Below are 14,201 nucleotides of genomic sequence, written 5' to 3'. Positions count from 1 at the left end.
AAAGAATACCAGCAAATTATAGCTAATCCTCACCTCAATGGTGGTGAAGAGCAAATCGACCGTGTCCACCCGCTCCTTGAGCTCCTCCAGCGTGAGCACATCTCGGATTTCCCGGATGCGAAAACCGTCCATCGTGCGCTTCTCCTGGGCCAGCAGCTTCTCGAACTCCAAGCGCCGCTCCCTGCGGAATGTGTCGGCTTAGTATCTGGGATCTGTTCGGGATCAGGGTCTAATCGGCATTTCACTCACCGCAAGGCCAGCTCCAGATTATCACGCACCACCGACAGGCGGGCGGCGCTCAGATCCAGGACCTCCTCCAGTTCGCCCGGCAGGATGAATGTGCGCGAGTTCAGATGAAGTTCGTCGCCTGCGGATGGGATTGAGACCAAGACCAGACTGGATGACATGGCTCTCGATTGTACTCGCTGCTAATTAACTGCGCTTAACTCTTAATTAATTGGCTGCGCGAGACTTTCTTTTTCGGGGGATAAAATAATTAGTTATTCGAGTAGGTACGAGTATCTTTGGCCCTGACAAGCTGTATCCGTGAGTATTCGGTGTGACAAAGCCACACACTCGGACGGACGGACGGGCAGATAGACAGGCAAACAGACAAACAGACAGACAGTTGGAGCCGCAAATTCAGAGGGACTGAAGTACACATTGTAGCTATCCGAAAGATACACACGACACTTGACGATAACTGGCAATTGTCTGCGAGGATTTCTGTGGGTGTGAGCCCGTCTGCATTCGCTGGTTGTCAAAGCAACTTTCACACATTCATGAATTTGTTAAGCTCATTAAGTTGCATTTTCGGGGTTTTAGCGGAGCTCAATGTTTGGTGTCTCACCGCAAGTAATTATAAAACCAATTAGTAGACTCAGCTTGTTAGTTGAGGTTAATTATGTTAAGCGAAGCTGCACTTCCTGCCTTTCCTATGAGCCCATTCCGCATCACCTCTCTACCCAAAAGCCAAACACAGCGCAAAGCAAACACACTAGCTACACTGCGGGATAATCTGGAATTATGATAATAATCTCTGTGACAGAGGTTGAAGGTTATAAGGTAGAAGTTATCAGACACAGAGCTTAAAAAAGTAGAGTCTGGGAAGTATTAAAGTATGGTATTCTATGTGAAACATTCATCTATTATTATAATAGTATATAAGTAGAGAATATTACTTAAAGAGGTTCCTCCATATTGATGCAGTTAAAAGCACTTCTAACTTAATTAGCTCTTCTGTGTAATTTTATACACCTTTGTGGTTCAGTTTGAAGCCCTAAAGATTGTATATCGCATTTCCGCCCAGTGTCTAGCTTTTGGTCAGGATGCCAAGGGAAAGAGCTCGGCTGGCCAGCTGCAGCTGCACAAACAGCGGAAGGGAGGAAGTGGGAAAAGCGAGGAGTAGGTCCTGACCAAACCAATTGCATCACTCACTGGACAGGTAGGTGTGTGTCAGCAGGAAGACGACGCGCTTCAACACGTTCTTGATTTCATCCTTGATGGCAAATATGCGCATCTCCCGGCAGTCGTTGATGTAGTTCTGCAGGGCTACCACCTCGGGCGTCTCCTCCGGCCGCTCGCCGGCCTTCATCGACATCTCCTCCAGCTCCTCGCAAATGCTGAAGTGGCAGAAAAGAGTCGGGTAAAAAATCAGGTAGCGTGCATGCATATACATATATGTATGTATAGAGCAAAGTTATCTATTAAGTGGCATTGGGGGGCAGTCAGCATAAAAGTTAAGTGAAAGAGCACTCGCACTTCATTTAGCTGATGCTGATGCAATCTCGCCGCTTGGTTACTTGGCTACACGGACACTCGGACACTTGGCTACTTGGCTACTTACGCTCGATTCTCGTTCCAATTGAGGGCTTTGTAAAAATCAATTATGAAATCGTAGATTTCGCGCACATACATCCGCAGCGATAGCTTCACGTGCCGATTATCCAGCATGAACAGGTTGAGCGGAATGAAATCGCGCAGATAATAGGTCGTATCGCTCACGGCATGCAATTTTTTCAACAGCTCCTGGACAGCCTAAAGGACATGGTCGGCACATCCAAAGGGGGGGATGTAATAGGGGATGTTAATAAAAGTTATCGGGAAAGCTTTAAAATTCTATCAGCTGCATGGCAATGTTACTCTTATTAAATGAACTCATTTGTTATGCTCCCTATACATATTTAAATTTTTGAAATACCATTACAACATATATTACAATTTCATGTATGCATTACAATTTTAGCTCTGTAATTAAGCTCAGCCAATATTTGTCAACTAATTACATTTACAATAGTCAATGGATGGAAGCCCCTTTCCAATCACACGACTCCACCACTGGATCCACCAATGGGTGCATCGATGGTGGTGCAGACCGAGACGCACTCGCATTTCATGCATCGACTGGCAGCAGGCAGCAGGCGGCATACACGCAGTCGGAAGTAATTTTTATTTTATATAAATTGAGCAAAAAACCAAGCCGAACCAAACGAATCGAGAGGAGAGGAAATTGCTGGTCGTTTCATAAAACTTAATGAATGCGAACTGCAATTGCAGTTGGGCCAGACTGGGGGAAGTAAATTGAGCGTATGATATACGTTTGGTAATTCACGGGACTGACTGTCTAAGTATAACAGCATGCCCAACTTTGTAAAATCAACAGGCTGTTCGAAGCCAAACAGTGACTAATTAAACATTGCACACAGCTAACAAAATGCCAGAAATCAACGAAAGGCAGAGGAGCACGGTTCGGCAGGCGCTATAATCCGGATTGCCGGCGAGGTGGAACTTGTCAAATTACACAAACTGCCAGCCATTTTCCAACTCCCAACTCCCGTCGACTGCTACTTGTCTGTCTGTCAGCAGTCTATTAATATTCCATAATGAAATTTTATGTTAATTCTACGCATCATTGCGTGTAATCAAATCGAAATAAATAATTAAATCCATTTCAAGACGGGCCTGGGGCTCACAGAGCGCTGATTGCCACCAGGACGGATGGACGGACTCACCCCAAGTTCCGGCAGGTTATTCTCGGTCCAGACCTTCTGCACCATGGGCAATATTAACTTTTGGAAGAGTCCAAAGTAATACTTGTAGACGGGCTTCAGGTAAACGTGCACTCCCTGCCAGTTGACTTTGACAATCTGCTCGACTTTCTCGCAGAGTTCCAGAAAGTCCACGTGGTCTTCATCAATGAAAAGCAGGAAGCCCTTGGTTTCGGGTTCTGTAAGCCAAGGCTATATCTTACAAACAAAGTATAATAAGCATATGAACTGTTACTAACCACCGCCAGACATGACAAACTCGAGGCGGGGAATTTCATATCCCACCGCCAAAATACTCTTGAAATGCTCTGTAAAAATACGAGGCAGCTCCTGCATATAGGGATATATGTAGAGCTTATTCGAGTGATCCAGTTCAAACTGAGCCACATCATCAATATCAGGAAGCTGTAATTACACATTTAAAGTTACTTATTCCTATCATAAAAGTTTAAAATATTTACATTTTCCACAAACTGGTTGACTTGCGGCTGCTGAAAGGGATCAGCGTCGTCCTCATCATAGACATATATGTTCGAGGCCGGTCTGACTCCAGGACCCATGTTGATGGGCTCGTGATCGAAGTGGGCACCGACCACAGAAGCAATCAGGGTCATTAGCGGTATCCTCTTCAGCTTCGCGTCGAACATGGAGTACTTTTCGATGCGGTTTCCATCCTTGAAGGCGCACAGGACCTTGAAAAGGTAGTTAATGCTTTTGCTAATGAGGCTGTTCAAGTGTCGGGACATCGCCGAGTGGATGCACCGGAAGAGCATGGCCGCGCGTCCTCCATACTTCCCCGACATGGGCACCAGATCCTTCCAAGTGCCACGCATCTCGTTCATAAGGTCAGCACATCGTGGCAGCCAGTCGTTGAGCAGCAACTTAAAGATAACATTTAATATAATAAATGATATACAATAGCATATACTCACATCCCGAACGTCGGCGCAACTCTTCTCAATGAAAACTTGGACAGTATCTGCATCCAGTGGCCGCTGAGCCAGAAGTAGCTGACCCAGATCTACAACAACCAGATCCTCATACAGATCGTGCCACAACCTATTCAGTGCCTGCACCGTCGGATGTGTGGTCATGAGAACTTCGCCAATACGAGCCTTGCCCCTCAGGAGGTTGGAGCGCCAGGAAACTGGCGGAGATATGGTCAGAATGGGAAACTCTGGGGGTTCCCTTTCCAACTGCAGACGCCTTCTCTCCATATTGGACCTGCGGATCAAAGATAATCAATGTCCGTATGAATGAGGTCAAATCAAGCCAAGGATGACTCACGATAATAGGTAGTTCAGGAAGGAGCGCTTGACATAGTGGCGAAAATCCTCCTGCAGATCGATGAGGCACACGATAATAAGGATGGCGAGGTCCTGACGCACACCGCGGTCCCCCACGAACAGGTAATCCATTAATATAACTTCTGGCGGCAGTTTGGGCCAATCTTTCTGTAATGAGTTGATTAGACATGGTTGGGGATGTGGTTGAAAAGGGGACGACAGGTGGTATAAACTTTGCTGGCGCTCCAAGGCGATTTTGGAACTATGTAGTTAGGGAACGGGATGGATGGGGACTGGATTCTCTGCGGAGCATCTTTGGCTGCTCATTAACCCGCCTTTGCCGACGCACTGATTTGCCGGTGCTGATGGCAAGTGCTTGGCTTAAATCCCTGCCAAAGTTTGTTTGGCGCTCACGTCAAAACATCAACACGCGCCCCGTCACTTGTCATCCCAGTTTCCCCCATATCTCCCATCTCGTACCATCCGATTCTGGGAGCATGTTTAATATGCTCGCACTGCCGGCAAACTTTTTCGACAGTAAAACTTCAGTCGAATTCAGAGCCAGTTAAGTTTACTAATAATGTCTACGGTGCACTAAGTTGGGAACGCCTTTCATATATTAATCTGTGTTGCCCACCTAGTTGTCTTTAGTCAAGCCTGCTTATTAACTTAAACCTCTAATAAACTTTTGTAGCTTACTTAAACTTAAATACTTTATACAATTATTGAAAAATAACGTAGTGGTGGATTAAAATGGAGTCATATGAAAATAAGTGCGGTCTTATATAGTGTTATATTGCAGACAAAAGATTAAATTAAATATATAGTTATATAGTCAGTTACTCACCTTTTCCTTTACTATAAATTGGTAGGCATCCTGCAGAAGGGCGCTCCTTGGATTGATGCGTCTGAAGGCCTTTCGGATGAGGTGTGAAGGATACGTCGCCAGTTGCACTATGGACATCTGCATGGGGATAAACATAGGGATTAGGATGTGGGCAGGGTGCAGTCATTAAATCGGGTGTGATTCACGCCATCGCCACACAAGCGGTTTCCCTTTTTAACAGCTAATCACGTTATTCATAAATCAGACCAAGCCCCTCAGCCCGTAATATTTACGAGGTATGAATTATATAATTTTTATAAGCACGTTCCGCGAAGCAGTGTTGCCAATTCAGCCTTTTTCCCGTCAGTTTTGACTATGTATATTGCGACCATATAAGGATGAGCAACCGAGTCCACATAGCCATGTCCGTCTGTCTGCCCGTTCCAAAGCAGGGTAAGATTCCTTTCTTGTTCTAATTGCTTCGATTCAAAACCCACATTTTTTGTAAAAATTGTGGGCAACACTGTCCTGAAGTTAACGCAGCCTAACGTTCCGCGAAGCAGTGTTGCCAATTCAGCCTTTTTCCCGTCAGTTTTGACTATGTATATTGCGACCATATAAGGATGAGCAACCGAGTCCACATAGCCATGTCCGTCTGTCTGCCCGTTCCAAAGCAGGGTAAGATTCCTTTCTTGTTCTAATTGCTTCGATTCAAAACCCACATTTTTTGTAAAAATTGTGGGCAACACTGTCCTGAAGTTAACGCAGCCTAATTTACTCACACGCCCACGCACACATATTTATGGACTTTATTATTATCATTTTTTATGGACAGAGACACAAAGATACGGACACGGTCATGGATATGGATATGGACACAGTGACGAGGAAGGATACGGAGCACCACACGGACACGGAGCCAAAGTCGGAGTCAACGATAAAATTTATTTGCGCCCGGCGCTGGTGCTCACATTTGATGGGTTTTTTATGGTCTCGGTCAGGGAGTCATTGCGGCTGGGTATTTCGGTTTAATTTTTCATACCGCCCATTTATTTGTTGCATTTAGCATAAGTTTGGTCAGTTGCATAATTCGGAAATACATTGCGACACGTGGCACCCAAACTATCTCTCATCATAACTCACACTTTTCAGCAGACACTGGTATCGCTTCTGTATCTTCAGGGTAAAAAGCTTCTCCGCTTTTGCCAGCTCTACTCGGTATTTAGCCATCATTTTGATCTTTTGGTCATCAGGATCCACCGGTTGTAAGGGTTGCATGTACGGAAAGTGGCTGCATCGGAAATCTTTGAATAATTGCTTTCAACTTAAAACGAACGAAATTGATACTCACGTAGCTTCCATCCTTTTGAGACAGCGCAGGAACTCCTCATTTGTGGCAAAGTCCTTACGATGGATGCGACACTTGCCCACATAGCAATTCTTTTTCTTTCCCTATGTAGAATAAGTTTTATTTTATAACAATATAATAAGTAAATTACAAAAAAAAACACATACCACCAATATACCTGCCGACTTAAGAATTCGATTAGTGTTGTCCTTACAACTGGGCGGATCGGGATACTTTGTGAGTCCATGGCCAATTTTGTGCTCTGCTGCTTTCAGCACTGGCTCGATTAGCTCATCAATTATTTTCCCAACTCTCATCAGTTCGTTGCGACATTCTGTAAGGACACCAATTTAAGTTGGATTAAAAAATATATAGTTAAGCCTCTACCCTGTGGCGTTCGAAAGGCATAATGATCGCCGGCCGTGAACTTTTCCTTCTTGGGAGGTCCTATCATATTGTTGACTCGCATGTGGCGGGCAGAGGGAGTTCGATAGGCTCCAATCAGCTCCGAAGGGGATCCGTGCTGGCGCCTCAGCTGGTTTGTCCACAAGGAGGAACTGGTTCCGCAGCCCGGATAGAAGATGCGCACCCTGCGATTGCAGTAGAGTTCCAGGAGGTGGCTGGTCATTTCATAGATCTCCTGCTCACTGGGACGCACTGCGCCAAACATGTGAAGGGGGTGTCAAATTTTTAATAATGCACACTGAGTAAATATGCACGCTTATTTATTACCGCCAGTCATCCATTTGTCAATCCAGGGAAATTGATTACAGGCTGCAAGCGAATAAAGAACAAACCAAAGGCAGGTGATGGTAAAAAATAATGCGTAAAATTGAAATTGAAAATCGCATTTAATATTTGCCCACGAATATGACATGGGTCTGTCTGCACTTTTCGAATTTGATTTTCCCCTTTTTGCGTGACTTTCGACGTGCCTGAAAGGCAGGGCAAATAGGTTTGTTTGCGCAACATAAAATTGTTTTAAACAAAAGTCACGGTAGCAGAGTTCGATTTTTAACTGATTAAACTTGAATTAATTTCCATTCCGGGCCTATACAAACGAAATTCCCCCGGGCCAACTGGACATCTCTGGCTATCTGTGGGTTTGTTTGTCGTATTTGCATGCTAATGTCTATTGGCAACACGCTTTTATGCCATTGTGTAACCGGATCCCTTAGTAGACCACGCCCACCGCCCACTGGGACGGCGCTTCCATGCTCGCATTAAATATTAAAAAACTAGACACAAAAATTAAACATTTTTATTACAAACTAGCGACAAAAGTCGAGACTGCAGGGAGATATGGTTTTCAGGTGGGAATATGCGAACAAGGGTTGCTCTTTTTCTGTATATTAAGTTAAGAAAATTTAATACAATATTAAAATTCAAAATAAGATATAAAATGAACTACTAAGTATTTTTGATGAAACGTTCTTGTATCTATCATAAGTATTCTAAATGAATAACATCACTTATGATGGCATCCTTCAAAGTAACAACCAAATTACACATTTTTCAAAGAGTATGCAACGAAAAAAACGCCAACATAAAAATGTTTCATGTAAATGCTAAATAAAACACTATGATAAACATGTTGTAGAGTCACTCGACCCGACCTTCGTCCTTGCCCTATGACTCCCCCTCGCCCTACCCCGCTGACTACCCTTGAGTGCCCTGCACTCCCAAAGGATATTCAAATAAATGTCATACGCATTTGTTTTTCGGTTTTGCCTTTTTTCTCATTTCGGTTATAAAATTTTATGTTAAAAGGATAATGTTTGGAATTTTTATGTTTACAGGTGAACAATTTTCCAGCGAGCTGCGCTGTGGGAGTCGGAAAATGGGAAAGCTGGCAACAGAAGGGGGAAGAGTAGCCGCCAAAAAGGAATTGGGTGTGGGGTGAGGCAGCACCTTCAGTCGGGGCATGTTTTCGCATTTAATAAAGTATTAAGTGTTATGTTTTTGCGGTAAAGTTCTCACTCATTGAATAACACGAAATGTGTGGCAATTTGTTTGGGGCATTTACCCATTCCCAGCACCTGATTTAATGCGCAAATGTTGTTCCACTTAATTGTGGTTTTCCCCCGGAAATGTTCCTACTTACCCGTGGAATCAAAGTTGAACACATGATCCTTGGCATCTCGCAGCATCTCGAACTGCTCGGGCATGATAATATCCTCCAGTTGCAGCTCCTGCAGGCTGTCATCATCGCACTCGTCATACTCCTCCTTTACGTTATCCAAATCGTAGCGATGGAAATCGAACTCCCGATTGCAGTGTCCCACTATTTTGTCAGTCTGCATGTGAGCTAAGTATAAATTGGGATTTAGTTAGTGGAAGTTAAAGTGGCGAAGAGCAGCCTTACATATCTTCTCCTGCAGGAACTCCTTGACAGGATCCAGGGGCAGCTGGTCAAAGCCATAAGTCAGGTTGTAGAAGGGGCAGTCGTTCAGCTGGCGCTTTTCGCCCTTCTTCTGAGCCTGCGACACTCTGGGCAGATGGAGAGTGCGTTTCCTCCTCAGCTTGTCATCCTGCAGCCGAGGATCACAATATGGACGACGCTCGGGCGCCACCTTCTTCTGCATGGCGAGGGCATGGATTGGTTTGGATGGATTGGTCTGGGGGGAACTTCAGGGACGGTGTGCGCGTGATCCTTCCGTTGATGTTGGTTTGCTAACGAATCGTATTCAATGCCAACACAACGAAACACGATTTCTAGTCTGCTATCATTTGTTTCACTCTGTGCGGGGCATACTTTTCTCCGTTCTAGAAAAATGGAAAACAAAACCCGTAGCTCGGATGGCAAAAGTTTGCGCAGCAGCAGCGGCAGCAGTGGAAGCGAAATATTTGCGGGCCAGCGATGAACGTGAAATGTTTACAAACAAAGTCGAGGCCCAGGCATTTGGCATGGATGGCCATGGCAACGAAGGACCCGCGGGCCAGGAGCCCGGGAACCGGGGGCGTACGTGTAACCCCGGCAACCAGGACCGGCTGCAAAAGCCGCTACCGGAGCTGGAGACACCCCGACACTCCGTCAATGCTCGCCTTTCAACGTCCTGCGCTCAGCTCGATAATATTTGATATTTGTGTCTGGTGAAGGGATGGCATCCCAGAGCTCCATCTGCAGTCACAGCTATACGGAGAATATTGGAAAGCAAGTACATTTTCGGACAAGAGTCAAGAGTTTGCAAAAAAATAATTAAAATATTAGATTGCTTTAAATATATAAAAATAATAATTTCAAAAATATAAAGTATTTACATTATCATTTATTTGCTTGGTTTTTGCTCAGTGTAGTCCAGAGCGCACGAAGCAGGCCGCGTTACCTGGCAGCTTTTCTCAAATTGTGCACACATTTTTCAATAAAGCGCTGCAACTGCAGAAAAGCTGGTCCTGGTGAAGCTGCCGCTGCTCCTGGCATTCTGTATATTTATTATCCCAACTGTCTGGCAAAGGAACAGCAGGACGAGCAGTATCAGCAGGAGTAGCAGGAGCGGCGGGAACAGCGCGAGCACCGACTCGTCATTGAACCTGATGATATGTTGACAATGATGGAAAATAATAATACTCGACCGGGGCTCCCTAATAGGGTTGCAGCTGAATGGGGGGAATCGCATCTATAGTGCTACGAGGCAGCATAATCATGAGCCGATTTCGCGAGGAGATCCTATTGCATTTCGGCCGCCAAAGGAATTGACTTTAACAAAGACGCTTTAAGTGGCATTGGTGTTTTGGGCCACTGAATTGCGAATAGCGCAGCAATTAATTGTGGTAAATTAATTGGAAATTTGATTAATGGTCAATTGCGGTTACCTCACCTTTGTCTTCCTTCCAGGACAACGCATTTTGGCTTTGAGAGCGCAGTAAATGCGGTTGCCACACATGCGAAAGTTAAAGGAAATCGTGTGTGTTTAAGGTGACAAGTCGTGGGAATAGCCAGGCATGCGAAACCATCATCGCAGGCCGTGTAAACCAGGATTCAGGTTCCAGTATGCAGGTCATCCGCCTGTCACGTGCCTAAGCGCCCCGGACAACGCAATGCAGGTGCCACCGACAGGTCCTTTGGGGATCGAGGTACCAGGCAGTGTTCTTTCCAGCTGCAGTGCATCCAGAGCCATGTGTGACAAATATTTATTAACTGCCACAACTGCCGGGCATCGGCTTAGAGGCTTGATCTTGGCATTAGAGAGCTAATAAAAAATTGATTCCGACTTCGTCGATTGTCACAAATAATGATTACCACGCATTTTCGAACACATTATCCTGAGGGGGGCATGACACGCATCAAATTGCATTTAGTTTGTCATTGGCCTTCTTCTGGGTGGGTTGACTTTTTGGGCTGATTGGGGGTTCGGGTGTGGGCTTTGTCAAACAAAGGGCCGTAATGCGACGGCTGTCAGTCACGTGACCTCGTTGCTGAAAATACACAAAGGGGAGGGACAACATCATTATTAACAAAGTCAACGAGCAGAGCAACAAAAGTCCGGAGGAGCAGCATCGTTTCCAGCCTGCGAGTATGCAACACTTTTCCACCGGAACGGAAATAAGTCGAATCCAATCATACCCTAAGAAGCTTAACTTCCAGGGGACGTCGTTCTTGGTATCTCGGGTTTGAGGATGTATGAAATTGGATATTCCTTGCTCATTCTCATACTCATACTCAGAAGAAGGAATAAATCATGGCAAAAGAGCATATATCACAGCTACTGTAGGTTAGGTGGAGAACATGATAATATTGCATTTGAATTTCGATATATCTAAGTATGAAAGTGCAAGAATGATACATATTTACTAAGTTCAAATTTTAAGGTAAAAGTTCTTTAAGACCCCATATAACCCAAGCAGATAGAGTATAATTAAAGCTAAAGCTAAAGGTGGTCTGGTCCAAGGCAAAGTTTTCCTTTTTTTTCTGCCCAGTCTCACTTTTCTTTCCCAGCTCCATTCCCCATTGTTTATTTGCCTCGATTCCGTGTTTTTTTTCCGTTTGCTGCCATGGCGAATCGCATTTTGTCCACGTGATTAATGGGCAGCAGTAGAAGACGTCGCGACTTGAAAAATTACATTCAAAATAAACGACAGAGGCGTCGTGGTCGGCGTTTTAAAACGGCCGTCACACGTGAGGTGGGTGGGGGCGCAGGAAGGCGGTGGCAGGGGGCGTGAGGTGGGTGGCGAAGGATAAGGATATCTGGCAGCAAAATTCGTCCTGACGCACGTAAAAGATGCAACAGGAGCAAGAGCAAACACCGTGTGATTTACACGCAACCTACGGGGGGTGGGGTGGAAATGGGTGAAAATGGATGGAGAATGGGGTGGGGTTGGTCGGGGGTCATAGTGCAAATTAGGGGTTGACGCTGCCGTGCAGGCAACGCACTCTGTTGTCAATTGAAAACGTGCCAACAATTTGCAACGACGATTAATCGTGCGACCAAACTGGGAGTTACAATTGCCAGTGGTCCGTTGGTCCTGTGGCAGCTCCTGCGACTGCTGCTCCTCCGCCTCCTGGTGCCAAGGATCCGAGGATGTCTGGGATCGTCCTTTCACCGGCGGAACTGTGCATGTTGCGACGCATTTGCAGCTCTGTTTACGACCAAGTTTGCCCTGCGTTTGACTAATTTGTGTGAACTCTATTATGCGTGGCTGCGAATGGGAACGGGAATGGGAATGGGACTGCGCTATGCGTTTGGGTTGGGAATCGGTGGCGATGGCGTTGGCAAAGCTAAAGGTGGTCTGGAGACCAAAGACCGGACAGACGTCTGATGAGCACTTAATTCCCGGTCGCTAATGGGTTCCAAGATGAAGAAGGACACGCACCGGTGGGATGATCAAGCTCGGAAGTCAATCGTTTTGCGGCATATGAGAGGGAATTGCAAGCCAGCTTAAATCACGGCTATATTTATGGTTGGTTAATTATCTGTGTTCGCTTAAACTTTAATCAATTTTTATTGCTAATATTTCTTCTCATGCTTTATGTTATCATTAATAACGAATATAATTATGGAATGTCAAAGTGGGTAGAATGAAAAAACTGACTGAAATACAATCGCTTTATACGGATGCAGATACAGATAGAGAGATACTGCGAACGGGACGTCATTAAAGGCTTTTGTATGCAATTACATGCCGCATTGAGCAATCATAAATTAGCTTTGCAAAAGTGCGATAAAAAAATATAGCGAAATTCAATTAAATTATAGAATGTGCAAAAATTTAATGCTCATAATGAAAAGTCGCCCCAGCTCACACTCGCATTAATCATAACAATTTGCAACTTATTTTTCCATCTCTTATTTCGCATTGCTAAAAAATTGATTGGCTACTGAAATCTGCCGACTGTATATTCATATTTGTTTTAAATGTCAACAATCATCAATGCAAATTCACTACACATACAGCCAAGTCATTCCTGATTTATCCTCGAAATGTCGCATCAATTTCGATCGAGTGGCGTCTGCGGGAGGAAAAAAAGTGAATTCAAGTGGAAACAGCATCGGTGTCAAAGATAGAAAGATATGGATACCTGATAGCCTTTGCAGCGCAGCTGACCTTATAAATTATAATACAATAAATATTGATAGTAACAAAAGTGAAAATATCAAAGTTGTAATAGAGTAAGGAAAGCAATATCAGACTTTTTGGACTGACATATTCAAATAAGGTCTAAATCCCATTTTGGTAGCATGTCAAATTCATTAAGCCAAAACCTTGAAATTGGGTTAAAAATTTGCATGTACATGTGCTGTGTGTTCCTCTTTTTTGATGAGGAAAGAAGCCGAAATTTAGTTTTGAAATTAAATTATCGGACGAGCAACTTTAAGGGTAGCGGAATAACAATTCGCTTAGCTAAGCATTTTCAGCGCTCTCCGATAAAATTTTCGACCCGGGTAAATATTTGTGCGAATTTCTGCCGGATAAACCAGGAAGCCCAACTATGTCCACGTCCATGTGGGTGTTTTTTTACCCTTGTCCATGTGTGTCGTCTGCGAATAAATTCTGCAATGCGTAGCTCAAAATTTCCGACACTAAATTGTTATGGTTTTTAGTCTTAAAGATAAATGTACTTAGCCAAAGGACTCAGTTTCGGTGTCGGTTCATGGTAAAGTTTTGCATATGCCCGAAAATATTTACTTGTGAGCAGATTGTTTAGTTAAACCGTAAAAAGACTAAAGACTGGCATTTTCGGGATGGAGTTGCTCCTCTGTCGTTGCCAGAGACAATGTAACATTTAAGAAAATTTAAGCCGCAGGCGACTTAAAAGCGAGACGAGTCCCTTTCTGTCAGAGGTCCTTTTTAGCCGGGCCATATGATTTAGCCATTCTCTTGTTGTTGTGGCTGCTAGTACTGCTACCACTGCCATTGTTGGGGATTTGGCTTGCCTTTGCCTTTGGATTTTTTACTCATTGTCTTCGGAAAGCCCGAAAACAGCGAGACCAAAGTGGATGGCTGAACTAGAGGAGCAAAGCCCGGGATAGATGGATGGACAGGCAAACAATTGTTGTTTGTATCCTGGTTAGCTTTGGCCAAGGATCTGCCAGTGCTGTTCCTGCTACTCCTGCTTTTGCGGCTGCTGTACAAATTAGTTTCTAATACCTTCAAGTCAAACAGTGGACCCGGAGACCTTTGCCGCCAGGGCAAACAGACAGCCAGGCGGACAAACACAGTGGATCTGTGGATCAAATTGGGCTTGGTCAAAGTCC

General features: G+C 44.6%; 2 protein-coding genes and 1 long non-coding RNA gene across 3 annotated transcripts in view; 2 read left to right on the top strand and 1 right to left on the bottom strand.

Moving 5' to 3' along the window:
• Positions 1-9,311, bottom strand: part of LOC6610836 (dynein heavy chain 3, axonemal) — a 34,321-nt gene extending 25,010 nt beyond the window's left edge. Inside the window, exons 1-17 of the mRNA XM_032718193.1 lie at positions 8,873-9,311; positions 8,612-8,815; positions 7,240-7,281; positions 6,895-7,164; positions 6,675-6,841; positions 6,511-6,611; positions 6,303-6,450; positions 5,181-5,297; positions 4,335-4,501; positions 3,980-4,271; positions 3,509-3,928; positions 3,287-3,452; positions 3,012-3,226; positions 1,847-2,037; positions 1,438-1,622; positions 250-367; positions 34-181 (exon numbers count right to left, since the gene is read on the bottom strand). Coding sequence (XP_032574084.1) covers positions 34-181; positions 250-367; positions 1,438-1,622; positions 1,847-2,037; positions 3,012-3,226; positions 3,287-3,452; positions 3,509-3,928; positions 3,980-4,271; positions 4,335-4,501; positions 5,181-5,297; positions 6,303-6,450; positions 6,511-6,611; positions 6,675-6,841; positions 6,895-7,164; positions 7,240-7,281; positions 8,612-8,815; positions 8,873-9,092 — 3,171 coding nt within the window. The 5' untranslated portion in view covers positions 9,093-9,311. The remainder of the gene's footprint in view (positions 1-33; positions 182-249; positions 368-1,437; positions 1,623-1,846; positions 2,038-3,011; positions 3,227-3,286; positions 3,453-3,508; positions 3,929-3,979; positions 4,272-4,334; positions 4,502-5,180; positions 5,298-6,302; positions 6,451-6,510; positions 6,612-6,674; positions 6,842-6,894; positions 7,165-7,239; positions 7,282-8,611; positions 8,816-8,872) is intronic.
• On the top strand, positions 2,410-2,954 carry LOC116801016. The gene is made up of 2 exons (XR_004361718.1): positions 2,410-2,649; positions 2,706-2,954. It is a non-coding gene; the product is annotated as an uncharacterized LOC116801016 (long non-coding RNA).
• An 855-nt stretch (positions 9,312-10,166) lies between the features above and the next one.
• Positions 10,167-10,741, top strand: LOC6610835. Its single transcript, XM_002035365.2, has 2 exons — positions 10,167-10,278; positions 10,343-10,741. The coding sequence occupies exon 2, from the start codon at positions 10,450-10,452 to the stop codon at positions 10,699-10,701; it is 252 nt and encodes an 83-aa protein (XP_002035401.1). The 5' UTR covers positions 10,167-10,278; positions 10,343-10,449; the 3' UTR covers positions 10,702-10,741.
• The last annotated feature ends 3,460 nt before the right edge of the window (positions 10,742-14,201 follow it).

Source organism: Drosophila sechellia, chromosome 3L, assembly GCF_004382195.2.
Source record: "Drosophila sechellia strain sech25 chromosome 3L, ASM438219v1, whole genome shotgun sequence".
Lineage (NCBI taxonomy): Eukaryota > Metazoa > Arthropoda > Insecta > Diptera > Drosophilidae > Drosophila > Drosophila sechellia.
Note: the sequence above shows the minus strand (reverse complement) of the source record. Positions and strands in the feature narration are given on the sequence as shown.